We start from the raw sequence: 18647 nt of genomic DNA on the forward strand, positions 1-18647 counted from the left end.
CTGTTCCATCAACGAATACCGCGACGGAGCGACTAAAGAGGGTGCAATGCCTTTGAGGACAGAGATGTGATTGTCTTCTCCGTATGTATATGAAAGCAGGCATGAGGTATTTCATATTTATTCATGATGTGCAATCTCTAATTAACAATGACATCGGGAAATGTACTTAATGATACGTAAGTGTTCATACATATACACGCATGATTTGATGAAAACAGCTTGCGTGTGTCCATGTATGAATGCACGCATGGACACGATGCACCTCTGTGTCAGTGTTCATGCATTTGGATCGTTGTTCATTGATACCTAACTCAATGAGCAATGATACCCAGATCTGGCACTAAGTAAACGCATCCTCGACGAATGTCAAGCGCGCGTATAGCTGCTGCTGCTGCTGCTGGAGGTGAGTACTGGACAGTAAGCCCCCGTACCTGTGGGAGTATATCTACCGCGAAGAGGCAGGCCTGGTGCAGAAGACGGAGGCAGCAGCCATGAGGAGAAGAGCTAAGAATCCCATGCAGGAGAAGAAAGCGAGTGTGGCCACGTAGCCGCCCGTCGCTTCCAGAGGACCTGCAACCACACATCACCGTAAGTCAAACAACATAAGAAATATTCGTAGTTTTTTCCAGTAGACATAATTATGTCCCCAAGAATTTAAAAGTATGGTTAAGATTCACTCTAACCAGAACGACTTCGTGTGGACAGGCCATCTGCTACAGTAATGGCGATAGTCAGTGACAAGACTTTCAAGAACAATTATCAAGTGACGCACACATCCACCAAAAGTATCCTCACATCATTGGCGTGGCCGGACGTGCCTGTGAGTGGTTACCCGAGAGAAGCTTCCCTCTGAAAGGCTGTATTATCGTTAACAGACTGGAGTTCAGTCTCGTCTGGGACCTTCACTTTCTAAAAATGTCCATAATTTCCCTCTTCCTACATGTAGTGCAGCCTCGATACTAAAGCCCTGCACGCTCCACATAGGAATTGAGTATGGTGGTCTCCTTTGCGTCGAGAGAGCCCACGACGATGCTGCTGAATACGCTTGCATCATCCACAGCTAACCGGAGAATGAGCAAGCAAAGCAATTCAAAAGTTGCACCAATGTTGCTACGTTATGTCGGGAAGAAGCAAAGCGGCACTCACCGGCTTGTCTGAGGACTATGAAGGCAACGCAGCGGAAGAGCTGACTGATGCCGAAGGCAGACTGGAACTTGCGGACGCCTAGAAGACGCACGATGAGTAACGCGTCCACGACGTTCATAATAGCCAGCCCCATCCCAAAGGTGGCCATGCACACCATCACTATCCACCACCGCTAAGTGAATACACCAGCACTGTGAGCCAAATAACAGCGCATTAATAAGCCTCTTAACCTTACATTTCTTTCGTACAAATTCTAAAATTTCCTATTGTTGCTAGCATGTATTTCTTCACTCCTGCTAAAGTGATGTACAGACCAGCATACCCTGCCTGCAGTTCTTTTTACCCAGCATTCCTTTGTATTCTCAAGTTTGACGTTTAGACATTATGAGCTGACACGTCGGGAAAGTATAAGTTTATCTATACAAATCATTCTAAACACATTTATTGAAAATGAAGTTAATATAATACATCTTAAAGAGGGCAGTCATACAAGCATTCAGAATTATCAAAGACTGTTATCAGTTACCACCTATGCAACAATTTAAGGTTAAATTTGATGCCACTCATGGGCAAACAAACGTTTTACTTTGAATGAGGCAAAATCCCCCCCCCCCTTTTTTTAAGTATTTTTAACATACTGATGTTGAATAGATTTGACAAATCGCTTTAGGTCCACGAATGATAATATGTAACGCCTACATTGTTGCACATCAAATTAATAATCATTTTTCCCTATATCATCTGTTAACTACTTACCACTTTGGCCTCTTTTTGGTCTTTTTCACAGGGACAAACAGTTCGGAAAAGCTCCAGTGATTTACATCTATTTGCTTTCCTTTGTATGTATCATACATATATATAACGCTTGGATATTACCTATCAGTTTCTAATCATCTAAAGATAGCAATCACATAATCTTGGTTATCCCGCCTCTTTCACTCGCAGCGTACAGCATCATGCCTCACCGAAGGGAACCACAATAAAAACCAGCTGACCGACGGAGTAGAGGACGCCCGGGCTGACCTATGGCAGGTCCGTGATGGAGGCTGCCAGCAGGCAGGTTACAAGGTCCATCACGGCAGCCGCAGACATGGCACTGGCTGCTTCCTTCAGAGAGAACCCAGCATCGCTCAGCACGAAGGGAATTGTTGCCTGTCAGCTAACCTTGAGGTTGGTATCATTCGCACAGGGAAGATAGACTTCCTTGTATGATCTTGCTTTCATGCTCAAGTAAGTGTTGCTAGAATTAACACAGTTATGTAAGAGCATGAAGAGTCGAGAACCTATTTACATCCTAAAATCTGAATGGGCAAAAATCTGGCCTTTACATGGCGGCAAATGGCTTTAAAGCAAATCTGTTGTACATGAATGCTGTCTATGTAAGGCGGACCTGTTCAGGAAATTAGCGCTAACCGATATTTAGCATATCTGAATTAGTCAGTACAATGGTATCTAAAGAATCAGCCGAATGTCAGTGTCTGCATAATTCCCTTCCCTTCTCACTAGCAGCGTTTTAATTGCGTCAACCGTTAAAAACCCTTGAGAACCAAATAGTTAAAATCAAGCGCCACAATGCAGCAAGTTTTTTTACATTGGAAAGATGGTTACATATTCAGTACATATATGGACAATATCATTATAACACTGGTATATAACATGAATGAAAAATATCGGAAACGAGGTATTCTTCATGGCTTAAGTATATTTAAAAGTACCTTTAATCAATCGCGTAACATATTAAACGCCAAACAGACTAGTCATCCAATCAAAACGAACATTCAAGATATAAGGAAATTTTAGTTTTTGAAGAACCTGGTCAAAGGAAGAACATTATTAACAATTATATAAGAATGTAGTTAAAAAAAAATGATAGCCAATTAGACGACGTAGATCAGCTCATTCCTTAATTAACTGCTATTATCTTACCCGGCACTGAAGCAGCTATATATTTTTTAATCTTGAGGGTACTTACGAAGATGTTGATGGCTGTAGTGAAGGAGAGACACTTGACGAGAGCAGTAATGACAATCATTGGGTCGCGTAGTACCGCCATGTTGTATTGCGCTCGGAATTTTGCCCACAGTCCCACACTCTCCTCGCCATTCTTACCTCCTTCCTGCTGTCCATTTATGAAGTTTTGTTCTACAACTTGTGTAGAAACCCATACCTGTGGTGTTCTTATAAGTATGAGATTTATTTTTCTTAATTTATGCGAAATCTTTTTACATGTTTTGTGACGAGCATCTTTAGACAGTAAGTAGCAATAGGTGAATATTGAGCATGTCAAGGAAATACTGTTGATTGCACGGAATGAAGTGTTGTAAGGGTAAAAAAATATTTGCTTTCTGTGCTTCAGTTTGTGGTAATTGAATGATTAAAATCGAGGACAAAGGCGTGCAATATATATATATATATATATATAATATATATATATATATATATATAAGAGCAAGGTTATTAGGTACAGTAGGGTTTAGGGTCAAGTCAATTGGGAGGTGAGTTTGAATGGAGAAAAACTGGAGGAAGTGAAGTGTTTTAGATATCTGGGAGTGGATCTGGCAGCGGATGGAAACATGGAAGCGGAAGTGGATCATAGGGTGGGGGAGGGGGCGAAAATTCTGGGGGCCTTGAAGAATGTGTGGAAGTCGAGAACATTATCTCGGAAAGCAAAAATGGGTATGTTTGAAGGAATAGTGGTTCCAACAATGTTGTATGGTTGCGAGGCGTGGGCTATGGATAGAGTTGTGCGCAGGAGGATGGATGTGCTGGAAATGAGATGTTTGAGGACAATGTGTGGTGTGAGGTGGTTTGATCGAGTGAGTAACGTAAGGGTAAGAGAGATGTGTGGAAATAAAAAGAGCGTGGTTGAGAGAGCAGAAGAGGGTGTTTTGAAGTGGTTTGGGCACATGGAGAGAATGAGTGAGGAAAGATTGACCAAGAGGATATATGTGTCGGAGGTGGAGGGAACGAGGAGAAGAGGGAGACCAAATTGGAGGTGGAAAGATGGAGTGAAAAAGATTTTGTGTGATCGGGGCCTGAACATGCAGGAGGGTGAAAGGAGGGCAAGGAATAGAGTGAATTGGAGCGATGTGGTATACCGGGGTTGACGTGCTGTCAGTGGATTGAATCAAGGCATGTGAAGCGTCTGGGGTAAACCATGGAAAGCTGTGTAGGTATGTATATTTGCGTGTGTGGACGTATGTATATACATGTGTATGGGGGGGGGGGGTTGGGCCATTTCTTTCGTCTGTTTCCTTGCGCTACCTCGCAAACGCGGGAGACAGCGACAAAGTATAATAAAAAAAAAAATAATGTTCTATGAAGGTGCGCGTTCATATACACTTTATTCGTATATATATATATATATATATATATATATATATATATATATATATATATATATATATATATTCCCTGGGGATAGGGGAGAAAGAATACTTCCCACGTATTCCCTGCGTGTCGTAGAAGGCGACTAAAAGGGAAGGGAGCGGGGGGGCTGGAAATCCTCCCCTCTCTTTTTTTTTTTTTTTTTAATTTTCCAAAAGAGGGAACAGAGAAGAGGGCCAGGTGAGGATATTCCCTCAAAGGCCCAGTCCTCTGTTCTTAACGCTACCTCGCTATCGCGGGAAATAGCGAATAGTATGAAAAAAAAAATATATATAAGAAAAGTTTATATTGGCAACACGCTAACATTCCAATGATATTTCTTATATCGTAATCTTCAGTAGATTTTAGGTCACCTTCGTCATGAGTAACCTTCAGATATGAAAAACGAGAACAAAAACCTTCACATGTGTGTCTTGTGACATGGTGAGGACGCTGGCCACCTTGGTGTATCGACCCAGAGAACACGCTGTCACTTGCATGGTGTCGTGGTAGTCGACACCCATGGGGTCAGAAGACAGGTTGGTGTTACAGTACCAGTTGGAGGCGACCGTGTGGGGTCTTTCGTCATTCTGGGGGTCGCTGGTCAGCTTCAGCAGTTCCTGTGGCACAGAGCATCCCGGTGGCAATCTTGAGGACTCAACCTCGATTGAAAAGTCTGCTTTTTGTAGCGGTAGGTCTGTCTGTGATTCATCTGTACTGTGGCTGGTCGCAGCGGCCATCAATTGGTCACAATTTCTGGGTCTCTTAAGGTGCCAGTTTATTGGGTGGAACAGCAAAGAACCGACAACAGTGTGCACATTAAAGCTCCTGAAATCATGTACCACAACGAATTTCATGTAATTATTTATTCATGTAAAACAATTACTGTGATATTGAATATTGATGAGAACAACGAAAATTTTGAAGAATTCTGAAGATATTACCAGTGATGAGTGTAGCCCACTGGAAGGGATAGAGCTCCTGTAGGTGGGATGCCAGAAGTGGGAGAAGCAAGAGCCCAACGGAGCCGCCAGCCATCATGATGCTGTTAGCGGTCCCCAGCCTCTTATCGAAATACTGAGCCGTTAACTGATAGCAACAAGTTGGTGTTTATCCCTCCGCCAACGCCTGTTCGAAGATAACATCACCCTCCACTGAATCAATTCTTCGCGACTCTGCTTCGGCATTAATTTATGAAAACAACTTTCCATCAGAATTATAGATGAAAGATGACCTGTAAATCTTTAAATGTCTCCCAACCTTAACGCTTTAAGGAATATGCTCTTTAGATGTTTAAGTCATGACTAATAATATCCTATCCATTCCTGGATTCTACATAAACTAGCCACTTACATTGATAATCTACCTGGGACTGAAACGGGGCAAGATGACAGGTTTGACAACATGATTAAGACGTACCGGACAATATGGAGAAGGTGAGAAGCATAAGGTAAGGAGTGGTGACAAAAGCTGAAAAAAAACAGTGAGGAGGCGGACATCATAACTGCAGTCACCGCCACTGCTCTGTACGAGAAGCGACCGCTCAGTGGCCCCGCCCACGGCCCTGCCAATAACGCGTCTATATTACCAAGGTAATATAGGCTACACATGTGCGCCGATTGTACTTACCCTACGAGATCAAAACTTGGATATGCCCATATTATATCAAGGAGGATGGCAACACAGTCCAAAAGAAAAATAGTGGGTAAAGCATCATGTAACCAAAATGGTAATATTTCGCACCATAGTGGGTAATACCATCAAGTACCAGCAAAGAGGATAGATAGCACCACCAAATTCAGTGCTGAAATTTCATTATACACAAGACATGGTGTATTACTCTAGAGGTGTGTATGTTCATAAAGTCATGCCCAGAATCTTCATAAAAGGGAAATCACAAGGTAAGGCATAAACGGGAAGTAATATTCCATGCATTTTGAATGTTAAGCAGTAGTTCCAGGACCAAACCAATATATATATATATATATATATATATATATATATATATATATATATATATATATATATATATATATATATAATATGTCTATGTACGTGAGGCTCCTTTCAACGCTCATTAAGTTCGCCATGTCTTTATGGAATGATTATAGAGCAGTTGAGAAGTAAATGTTCATTGTCCAGTATAAAAGCTGTAGCTTGGTCTTCTATGTTGAAGGGTGCTTTTAATGTTGTAGAGATCGCTGATGTCCATAGCATTTGATATTTGATATGGTTCCCATTTGATATGGTTCCTCTTTGGCCAGTGTCTAAGTATAGTTTTCAGCATACTTAAAACGCTAAGCATCCGAAGGAGACTCAAGCCTAACGATCTGGAGAACTAAAGGAGTAATTATATATATATATATATATATATATATATATATATATATATATATATATATATATATATATATATGTATGTATATATATATATATATATATATATATATATATATATATATATATATATATATTATTCATCTTTTTATTATACTTAGTCGTTGTCTCCCGCGTTAGCGAGGTTGCGCAAGGAAACACGAAAGAATGGCTCAACCCACCCTCATATAAATGCACACACACACACACATATATATATATATATATATATATATATATATATATATATATATATATATATATATATATATATAATGTCACCGGATTAGGTAAGCAGGTAAATGTGAGTGCATTTTGGTACATACCACTGAATCGTCAAAGTAGCCCAAAATACTTATCGGTAGTTCGCCCATCGTGTTTATTAATATTCCAGAGAGTTGTGTATGGTTTGGAAACTAGTGCCTTACCTAGGTTGGGTATAAGTGCTTTTGTGAGGGAACTCCTTTAGCTATCACTTGACTTCTGTTTCAAGAACAACAGCTAAGCCAAGAGTATACTTCTGACGATGAATGAGTGATTCGACCCAGCGAATGTGTGAAACGCACGTTCAGGCCTTCATAGACCATATGAATAGTGGCATTTAGTCTGATTTTGTGAAAATGCTCCGAAGCACCATTGCAAAGCTTACCAGATCACAGGTGAGAGATCATAGGGACAATGGACCCCAGCATCAGGTGTGATATAACGGTGTTTAAAACTAGCATAGAACACCTACCGTGCAGGCAGTGGTCCCCAGCAGCAAGCACCAACCCCAGCCTCCGTCTAGGGCCTCTGCAACCCCAGTCGTCTCATCCCTCTCTGTGGGTTGAAATGCTATCATTGTTTGAATCCGTCTGTGATGTCGGTCGAAAACATGTAAACAAGAAAGTCGAGTGTTTTTGAACAAAAGTAAAGTAATGAGATGAAACAGAGAAAGGATGGTTTTAGAGTGTGATTGCGGGGAACCTGGCGGAAGTGAATTGGTTCATGTACCTGAGATTGGATGTGACAGATCATGGAACCGAGGAAATAAAATGAGTCATGAAGTGAGAGAGGGGGGCCAAGGTCTTAGGAGCATTAAGGAGTGTGTGGAAGGAGAAATCAGCTTTTGCTAGGGCAAATATGAGTATGTTTTAAGGTATAATGTCCTCAATAGTGTTGAATGAATGGAAATGATGGACCCTGATTGTACTGCGAGTGTGTGTGGGTATGTCTATCTTATTTGAAGGGCTTCTTTCCCTCTTCTTATATAAGTATTCTCGGCACTATCATTGCCTTTCTTGAAATATCACTGTAAAGCACGAAATCCTCTTTGGTAGAAAATAGAAAACATGCAGATACCTTGAGTATGGTAACGGTGTGGGTAAGCCTTGCCGCTGACAGTGACTTGACCCTGCGCCCCTGAAGGACCAACCGCATCCTCTGCCATGATGCTCATATTTTCCTCATTGTTCTCACTCATTTAAATTGGCTTGAAATGTTTATGCCACTCGCTGATCCTACGAACAATCGCTCATTTGGAGGATAAGATTACAAGCGCAGCGAGAATGTAGGAGCGTTCACTCGGGGGTATGGATTAATACTGTGGGGAGCGGGGCGGTGCCACTGCGGGCTGCCGTCGCCTGTGATTACTTCCTTCGCCAGCATTTGTGAAAGACACACTTTTCGACACTAGTGCGTAGGGGGGCGCATGACACTGAACCGGGATGATATAAGAATATATTTACCGTGTCTTAACCAAGACGTGATATCCGTTTTTTTTTGGGGGGGGTTGTTACAAATACGTGCCACAATTTGTTCTACATTTCCTTTCCCATAAGAAGGTTCCGGAATAAGGTAGTCAATGTAGCTTAAGCTCTCTTCTGTTGAACACCATTTGTTTAGTGCTTCTAGTATCTGCGTCTCTCTAACACCCAGCTGTGTCATGATGTTCTATCTAGCCCCTTTTCCTCCACACGACGCGGTTCAAAGGTGGTGTCAGTGCAATATGCCAACATCAACACACCTGTTGCACACCTCGAAAACCTCGAATCCCCTAACTTTGATGTTATGTGACTTGAGGTCTGTCTCTCATCTACAACACTTCTCTTCTGCGCCTATTGCTCTCCTAATTCTGCATTTTTTTTTTTTTTTTAGTTCGACTATCTAAAATGTGGCATCTCACCCGCACGCCGAGATCCTCTACTTAGGAGATAGGAACGTTCACCATAGGGAATGATATTAGATGATAATAATAATAATAATAATAATAATAATGATAATGATAATAATAATAATAATAATAATAATAATAATAATAATAGTAATAATAATAAATACTTATTGCTCACAAACTGAATTTGTCTTGTGCTCATCCATTTTCCTTACCGCTGTTGGCCAGTCTTCTAATATTCTGGATCTGTTTAACGCCTCTAGTCCACCCCGCTGTAACTGCACGATCTCGTCCCCAGTTGGTTCATCTGACCACACTCATAAATGTGTCTATTCTAATGGCACCTCTCCTTCCAGCGGTCCCTTCTAAGCGTAAATACTGGCACCTCAACAAAGCTGAGTGGAATAACCTACGAAACTTCTTTTCTAACTTTCCTTGGGTAGATTACTGTCTCCTGTGTGGTGATGCTTCTGCCTCCGCCACAAGAGATTGAAGCATTTATTCCCTCTTCCTCAAAGAAGACATCTTCTTCCAATCCATGGTTCTACCATTCCTGTTTTGAGGCCATTTAGGCAAGGGGTCAGGTATACTGGGCTTGGAAAAACTCTTTTCTCCGAATCTCATTCAGCATTTATCACTGCCCGTAATCACAAGTATGTTATCCTTGAGGCAAAGCGTTCTTTTATTCAAAGGAAGTACAGTAAACTTTCCTCATTGTCTGTTAATAAGTCTATCTGGTCTTTAGCTAAGGGCATCGCTTAGCAGCTTCTGTCGCTATACCTTTCCTTCACTTTTTCGTTCTGATGGTACTTCTATGGCTGCCTCTTCCTTATCGCTCTTTGGTTCCCGTTTCACTTCTAACTACACTTAGGATGACTCTAATATTCCTTCACCCCTTGATGCCCCTCTTACTATTATTTCCCCCCTTCCCGCAATCTCTTTTCGGAATGTCTCCGGACACAAGGAAGGCTTATCGACTTGATGATATTCATCCTCATTTATATACGGGAAGAGTGCGCCTCCGAACTTGCACCTGTGCTTACTTGCCCGTTCCGTTGCTATTTAGAAAAAAAAAATGCATTTTCTCATACTGGTGTAATTCATACTGGGTTAGGATCACATACATAGTGAGTGTATACGGCCTTAGAATAATTTTTACCACCTGAAGGTATTCAAAATTTTTCGGTTGGTGGGTGTCGCATAACGTTGGCGGTCTTAACGACCCTGACCAGTGAAGAGGAGGAAACTGTAACAGCCAGCCAATCAGAACGATAACGTCATCACTAACCAATCAAAATGAAGATGATGACTAAGTCAACACCTTGCAAACCGAAGCCAGCGTTGTTTTTAGGGATTCTTTCGAATCACCCACCATCTTTCTCCTCTCCATAGATGATTCCAGTCCTCACTCTTTCTCGTGCTGAACATATTTCCGCTTCTAATTGGACTAGTGAATCATCTTGCAGTGGGCAAGCTGTTGTGGTCTTATTCATCATAGTATGGAGTACTGCTCGCATATCTGAGGTGGAAGTTCCTCCGTTTCTTTCTTTGCCTGAGTGATATCAAAATTTTGCCTTCCAATTACCACACAGTTCGGCATCTTTCTTGGCGTTGTGGTGTTGGTCTCCCTCAATAAATAATATTTCGGTCACAGCTCTCGTGAGCTGTCAGAGTACATTGTAACCACTCGGGCTTAGTCCGAATATTGGATACTGATTCCCGTAGTTTTTTAGTCGATAACAGCCACGGAAGGATAGACCGTTCCGCTACCTCAGTTCCTTGAAGAGCGAGGCTGTGGAATTCTTTTCCTTCCTATGTCTTTCCCAACCTTCTGCAACCTTTCTGCCTTTAAGAGTCAGGTTTACAAATATATGTTTATATATAGATGACAATTTGTGTGTTAAGGGGAGGGTATTTCAATGTCTTTTCGCCTTGTGTATATGTTACGTTATTAGCCGAGTGTGTTTATTATTGTTCTAAATAGGTCGTTTTACACTTGCATTACCCCTTCTTTTAACCCTATATATATATATATATATATATATATATATATATATATATATATATATATATATATATATATACCATGTTTTTGCTCCTGTATAAGTATGCATACATTCACACCCCAGCCTCAACCAGGTTCCCCGAGGGGAAGACGAACACCTGGGTTGGGTGTGGGCTGCTGCTGCTGCGCACAGGATTCTAACTCATACGGATCTTACACTGGGCTGGCTGATGGTCACTAACGTTAAACACTATACATTATCATGAATGTGTAATTATCTATTTCTACTATATGGGGAGGGAGTTTTACAATTATGAGACCCCATCTCATCTTTATATATATATTGACCATGTCTTTACCTCTATGTATTTATGCACATGCACATCCCAGCCCTTATGAGAGGATAAACACCTGGTTAGGGTGTGGTATGACTGCCATGGCCAGGATTTGATCCCATGCAGGATCAACCTCAGGCCAGTCCGTGCCGGCCTCCAAGGAGACCCGTGTGTGTGTGTGTGTGTTAAGAGGACTCCATCAGCCAATAGTAACACCATTATCAAGACGTTACTTTCAATAAGGCCACACCATCGTCATTGAACGAAAAGAGCACAACGTTGTGGAGGACCGTTTCCAAGGAACCAAAGCTTCCCTGCTCCAAGATGGAGAGAATTGTTTTACTTGACATGGTTAACAATGCAGACACACTGCTCGAAGAAATGACTGTCCAGTGACAGATTAAAAACTACTACTGAAAACTGCTATTTAACACCATAATGATATGAAGTCTTTTCATAACCCGTCAATAGATGAGGACAAACATTTGTCAACACTCCACAGGTGGTATGAAGTAAGTTGTTAACAGCAATATCCTGCATTTTTCTAAGAAAACATAGATTTTTCACTTTCTTGTCATTATAACTGGACTTCAAACTTGTTTAAGATTAACTAATCTATCATATACTTTTTATGGCGGCTTAGAGATGAAGGGGTAAGTAGAGTGTTTGGGGAGATGTGATACAAGGCAGTAAGAGTTGCCATGTAGTACCATTTATTACTTAAAGGATTCTTTGGAGAGAATCATCTTGTGTCCCTTTCTTTAATCTGAAAGTACAAGTTATAAAAGAATATTAGTTTTATTGATATGAATTGGAATTAGACGTGATTTTGATGAATATGTCCATGAAACAATCATGACTGTCTTCTCGATTTTGCTAAGAAAAAGAAGATTACTAACGTATTGTTATAAAGGATAATTTGAGGTTTTACGTAGAAACAAGTGTTGACTACAGCTGCTCTAGTAATAGAAATAATTTTTTTATTTGTAATATATGAATATAGCAAAATCTGGCATATCACAGCACAGTGTTGGGTGCTGGGAAAGAATGCCAATAGTCACAGACTGGCTGCATTCATTTTTCATATAACGATATAAAACATGCTTCTACCATATCTTACATTCGTTTTATTAACTTTCTCATCAACCAATCATGCTGTGTAAATGCAGTTTTCAACCTCAGATGTGTAAAACAGGGGACAATGGATGTGTTGACGTGGCACCGGCGCTGGGTGGTGCGGACGGACGGGTATCGGTGGAGTCGGCAGCACAACCTACAGATGTCGATGGCTGGAGTTTGATTCCTACTTCATCAGCCACTTTTGGCCGTTGGTGAGTTGATCCTTGTCGCGTTTCTTAGCTTAAATGAAAGAAATTAGTTTTTTCGATGTCTCTGGAAACAAATCAGAAGCTGTACCTCCTTATAGTTGTGTTAAGTGTGTTAAAGGATTCAAGGTTCTTGTTTTTGGCTGTGGGCCAATGGCTGTCAAGCGTCGAAGGGAAGGATGGTGGCTTCCAACTTTTTCTTGCTCGTTTCGCGTTATGTTCTTCATATATTGAAGGTTGGAATTCTGCGTCAGTCCTTCATAATCTTGCAAAAATGTACCAAAATATTTTCATATGAATCTAGGAATGTCATTGTTTGTAGGGAAAAGGATAGTTGGTGATGGTGATGTTGGGGTTGTCGTGGGGAGGAGCCTGATCATTCGTCTCCCACCCCCACTATACACCCTCTCACAAACACACTCACACACACACACACACACACGATTCAGCCGTACTCGAAACTCATACCCAACAGTGTTTGATACTGCAAATACATTGATACATCCTTCGTAGACTTTTAAAAACCTTAGCCAAGCGATAGGTACTTTGGATTGGAAAAAAATCACAACAGTGAAAGGGTGTTTGTGCTAGTGAATAGGTGTAAATAAAAGCTTTGAGATATGAGTTAACTAACTTATTGTATAAAGAGAAGAAAACCTGTCTTCGTAGAACATACACACACGAGATGGTACACAAGGGTGCAGCACATACACACACACACGAGATGGGCACGTAAGTGCAGAATATGCACCTATAGAGTGGATGGGGTCCTTTTCGTTTTTAAAGATAAATTTTGAAATGTGTAGAATTCCCCTCCCCTGATAATCTAGACTAGGTAATTACACGTAACATTATGTAAGCGAGTTTAGTGATATGATTGCGTGTATACATTAGTTTATATATATATATATATATATATATATATATATATATATATATATATATATATATATATATTATATGAACAAATAACGCTCTTTTATATTAGATGATTTGAAGGATATTTGAAGATATACGTATTCCACCCGCGATCCAAAGACTACAGCCATAGTGATTTCAGCTATCAGTAATTCAGTTCCTTAACTTTGTCAGCATGGGCCGTGATTGACTTGTGAAAACAATCATTTGGCAGTTTTCTCACCTAGTAGGGTGATGGTAGCACACTCCAGGACTGTTTATGAGAATTAGTGCCTCGAGGAATGTCCACTGGTTTTTCCTTCCAGGTGAAATTCTGCAGGATCCAGCCCACCATTCTTTTGGGAGAAGGCTGTTGCTTTCTTGTGTTCATTGAAGTTAAGATTGTTAAACATTGCTTTATTTTTCATATGAGATATGATAAGGCCTTTGTCTGTCTGGTATTTTGTACTGTTTTTGATTTCTTCAATTTCCCAAGCTGGAGTTGAAATTTGTGTCTATTGAAAAGGATTATATCAGTGACCCAGTAGAAAATTCATTCCTGTCTGATTGTAGCTTTTCAGTGGTCTCTGCTGATAAGAATTTCAAACTTTTCTCAGTAGGACGATTTGAAACATTCTTATTCAAACTTATATCATTATGAGGAACAGGAGGTGTGCAAGTAGAATTCCTTGGGAGACTGAGCTTTTAACTTTGGTGTCACTGGAAATGGCCTGGTTCTCAACCATTTGTTGTGATGTTAAAAAGTTGTACATCAATCCTCCAGTTTTTCTGGTTAATCCCATCTTATGCATTTTATGTACTATGACACCATCATCACATCAAATGCTCTTGCAAAATCTCTGTAAATCACATCAGCATTTTGCTTGTCCTCGGAGCCTTAACAATGTTAGCATAGAGCTGAAGCATCTGATAGAAGCAAAATCTTTCAGGACTAAAAAAAACTTGCAGTCCTGGGTTTTGTTGATTGATATTATAATGTCTCTCACTTTGCCCCTTAAGGATTGATAATATGCAGCTCTGTAGGTTGGACTCTTTTTCTAAAGTTCCAGATTTTTTTCTCAGTACAATGTTTTCACCGATATAAAAGCTTTCCCCATCTGTATTTGGAGAAAGATTGCATTGACTTGGAATTTATGGAATTTATAGATAGTATTATGTACTTTGTTTCATGGGGAATCAATAGTTATTTCTCATAATTTATTTTTTATTGGCGTTGTGTCGTATACTTAGAAACTGTATATCAGTTTCTGACATACCCTTACCTTTATTCATTCTTTCATTCATAATTACCGTAGAACCAGTGTCCATGACAGAGTACTGGTATTACTCAGGACCTCATTTTAAAGGCTCATGCAGTTATAGGCAGGGAAATATGGACTCTGTGGAGTGAGAAGTTTTTTGATGCAGCTGTACTTCCAATGATACAACTTCATGAAAGGTAACTTTTCACTTGTAACCTCATGAATGTGGTGCCTGGTAACACCACCGTTACCCATATACCAACATAATTATGTATCGCTGGGATAGTTATGGCTTTTACTTTTAATTCTATTAAAGATCAATAGATAGTTGGGTAAACTAGTATAAATAAGGTAATTAAGTATCCTCTCCCTTTCCTAGAACCACAGGTAGGTTTGGGTACCCAAATTTCCAAACTTATTCCCATTTTAAGTAAATGAGAGTGGGTTTAATGATTTTTTTCCCTGAGAATTTGACCTTTTTTTTTAAATGCTTTGTGATTATAGTAGAAATTTCTTTTTCAGATAGCTGTAATGTGCTACATCTGACACACCACATGAGCCTGTGCATACCTCAGGTAATATAAACTATATACTTTAACTGTTCATTAAGGTTATCTTCATAGTGAAATGAAAGTATTTTATCTGTTTTCACAATTCTAGAAAACACAATTATGCACACACACACACACACACACACACACACATACAAAGATGTGTAGTACTTTAATAGTACAGTATCAAATTTGTGGATGCCTGGAGTTGGCAGATAGATGAAATTGTGATTTCTGACTACACCAGAGTTTGAAGAGCTGTATGATAAAAGTTAAAGAGATAAGGTTCCATGGGTGTAGAACTCCCTCTCTCTACCATATGATTAGATAATCTCACATACATACTCTTGGGTTAACGGTACTGACCATGAGTGTCCACTTATCAGCCCAGGGTGAGACCCACATGGGTTTGAATCTTAGGTGTGGTGGTCGCCTATACCCAACCCAGGTGTTCATCCTCCCCTCAGGGCTGGGCAATGAATGGGTACATGGCTTATTCTGGGGTGTGCAAGTGCCTGCATACATACTTAAGAGTAAAGATATGGTACATATATACATGTTTAAGAGACTGGCAACACAAGTGTAAAAGTGTCTCCCCATAAAACACAAATAGTAATCACACACTCTTACACTGCACCATGTTCAGTACACAAGTTGGAATAAGTGATCATATAATGCTTCAGTTTGTGTATGTGGTAATTGAAGATGTTAAAATAGCTGAGATAAGACCAGACTCAAAGAGGAGATTTGATTGTAGGAACTACAGAAAACTCAGCATTTTTTTTGGTAAAATAAACTGGTAAAATGGACTTCATTATATAGAACCAGCACACTGTGGTGGAAGTATCTGTGAAATTTACAGTGAAGGCATAAATACAGAGGGAAGGTTGAAGAAGAGGGAGGAGTGGTTCAGTTAAAGGTGTCAAATAGTGGAGAAGATTTGTGATGTGGCATGGCAAAGATATGGGCAACATTCCAGTTAGCCAGCATCTATGGACTTAAAAGAGAGCAAGAAACGCATATAGTATAGTGTAAGAATAAGCATATATTGTATAGTATAAGAAAGGAGAAATACTTAAATTGAAAGCAGTATTATGTTGTACAAAGCAGAGGATGATTAAGAACTTTTCCATAAATTTATCAGGAGTAATTGTTAGTTAAAGAGTAGCTAATGAGATTATGGGATTCAGAGGGAAGAACTATTGTGGTTGATGTCAAGATATGTGAGGAAGTAAATGGAAAGTTCAAAAGTTATTTCACGGTAGAAGAAATTATAGCCAGGGGAGAAGGTACTAGAAAGTACTTAAATATATAAAGACAATGATAGAACATGAAAGACGACCCTAATAAGGCTCCACATGTGCTGAAGGTTTGTGTAGAAAACCTGACATACCACTTGAAATGGTGTTCAAGAAAAAGGTTTTGTCTGGGGAATGGAAGAGGACTAATAGTAAATTTTTCTAAAAGAAAGGAGATTGGGAGAAAGTGCTGAAATAGACTAGTTTCTCTGACAGGTGTGGTCTGTAAGTTATTGGAAAAGATGTATGACTTACTGCATGGGAGAAACTACCTAATGAAGAGACAACATGGTCATAAGGAAAGGTTATGTGTCATGAACCTCTTTATATATACAAGAGAGTGAGCTGAGTTGTATCTGGACTGCTAGAAAGCATTTAACAAAAGCGAAAAGGATTAAATCAACTTACTAGAAGGCTTACATAAACTCCAAATTGGTATGATACATTATTCATAAGACTCAACCCAGCTAAGTGCTAAGTAATGAAGGTGGGACATAGTTACAGAAGGCCTCAGTATGGATATTTTTATATGGAAATTTGCTGCTGAAATTGTGTTAAAGGGAGTTGAAAGTCAACATCATCCAAACCCTGTTGCCAGAGTCCTGCATTAGAAGAATTGAAAAGGTGACAGACTGTTGTCTGGCAAATGTTAGAAGAGCATTCAGTAATAAAGATAAAGAAATATTAAGCAAGGGGTGACTTTGTTACATTCAGCAGAATTTTTAACAAGTTTGAAAATGTTGACAGTGAACAGTTCTTTAAAAGATGCAAGGATAGAATAACCAGAGGCCTTATCCTTGAATTTGACAAGAAGCATGTTAAAAAAGATACACAGAAGACTTCTATAGTATAAGAGCAGTGAATGCATGGGATATCTGAGTTATCAGATTGTTAATGTGGAAAATAAACAAAAGGTAAAAAAGTTGTATCACTGAAGAGTAAGTTCAAGAGACAGGGCCCCATGAGTGTAGAACTCACCCCCATAACTAACAAAAAGGTTGTTGGACATACACACATGGATTTCTTTGGTGTATTGGTTAGCATTGCTGACCATGTTTCTTGAAAGGGCTTGCTAGGGTTCCAATCCTGGGCACATCAGTTAACCCACAGACAACCCAACTGGGGCTGGTTAATAAATGGATACTTGGCTTATGTTGGGATTTGTGTGTGTGTGTATTACACACAAGTAAAGACAAGTGAATACAACCTGTCCTTTTTGTGTTCCTAGTGCTACATCACTAACATAGGGAACAGCAACCAATTACTTATATATATATATATATATATATATATATATATATATATATATATTTTTTTTTTTTTTTTTTTTTTTTTTTTTTCTTTTCTTTCATACTATTCGCCATTTCCCGCGTTAGCAAGGTAGCGTTAAGAACAGAGGACTGGGCCTCTGAGGGAATATCCTCACCTGGCCTCGTTCTCTGTTCCTTCTTTTGGAAAATAAAAAAAAAACGAGAGGGGAGGATTTCCAGCCCCCTGCTCCCTCCCCTTTTAGTCGCCTTCTACGACACGCAGGGAATACGTGGGAAGTGTTCTTTCTCCCCTATCCCCAGGGATATATATATATATATATATAGCAGTACCAGTGGAAACCTGGATGCTTGTACCACACCCATTCTGATGGGCCTGGATTCGAGTCCTGGACAGGGCAGCAACTGACTCATCAGCTGTTCATCCTTCCCTTTGGGACTGGTCAACAAATGAACATCTGATGTGTGTATTTGTTTATGCATACTTAAGATTAAGACTATATATATATATATATATATATATATATATATATATATATATATATATATATATATATATATATATTCATATTCATACATATTCACCATTTCTCGCGTTAGCGAGGTAGCGCTAAGAACTGTGGACTGAGCCTCAGAGGTGATATCCTAACTTGGCTCCCTCCTCTG

The 18647-nt window shown here is 39.7% G+C and overlaps 2 protein-coding genes across 4 annotated transcripts in view; one reads left to right on the forward strand and one right to left on the reverse strand.

The window, feature by feature from the left end:
- Positions 1 to 102: 102 nt before the first annotated feature.
- On the reverse strand, positions 103 to 11049 carry LOC139765183 (uncharacterized). Of its 3 annotated transcripts, XR_011716599.1 has the most exons (6): positions 8230 to 11049; positions 7625 to 7707; positions 3119 to 3313; positions 2112 to 2298; positions 1147 to 1337; positions 103 to 570 (listed from the first exon to the last, which is right to left on the reverse strand). XR_011716599.1 is itself a non-coding variant. In XM_071692460.1 (4 exons), exons 1-4 carry the CDS (start codon positions 8348 to 8350, stop codon positions 2170 to 2172), a joined length of 528 nt encoding a protein of 175 aa, XP_071548561.1. In that variant the 5' UTR covers positions 8351 to 11049; the 3' UTR covers positions 1344 to 2169. The 3 variants fall into 3 exon arrangements, 1 of the variants encoding a protein (XP_071548561.1); XR_011716600.1 differs by lacking the exon at positions 3119 to 3313; XM_071692460.1 differs by lacking the exons at positions 103 to 570; positions 1147 to 1337 and having other exon boundaries at positions 1344 to 2298.
- A 286-nt stretch (positions 11050 to 11335) lies between these two features.
- LOC139765142 (uncharacterized) overlaps positions 11336 to 18647 on the forward strand; it is a 39833-nt gene continuing 32521 nt past the window's right edge. Inside the window, exons 1-2 of the mRNA XM_071692334.1 lie at positions 11336 to 12711; positions 15387 to 15439. The gene's annotated coding sequence lies outside the window, so the exon portion shown is untranslated. The remainder of the gene's footprint in view (positions 12712 to 15386; positions 15440 to 18647) is intronic.

The sequence above is a fragment of the Panulirus ornatus genome, chromosome 53, assembly GCF_036320965.1.
Source record: "Panulirus ornatus isolate Po-2019 chromosome 53, ASM3632096v1, whole genome shotgun sequence".
In the NCBI taxonomy this organism is placed as follows: Eukaryota; Metazoa; Arthropoda; class Malacostraca; order Decapoda; family Palinuridae; genus Panulirus; species Panulirus ornatus.

Bases quoted from the DNA above. Each gene is read 5' to 3' on its own strand.
- LOC139765183 (XM_071692460.1), bottom strand. From the start codon at position 8,350: ATGAGTGAGAACAATGAGGAAAATATGAGCATCATGGCAGAGGATGCG. The intron at 3,314-7,624 runs GTAGGTGTTCTA...AGAACACCACAG, and splicing joins TGGGGACCACTGCCTGCACG to GTATGGGTTTCTACACAAGT. The intron at 2,299-3,118 runs GTAAGTACCCTC...GTTAGCTGACAG, and splicing joins CTACAGCCATCAACATCTTC to GCAACAATTCCCTTCGTGCT.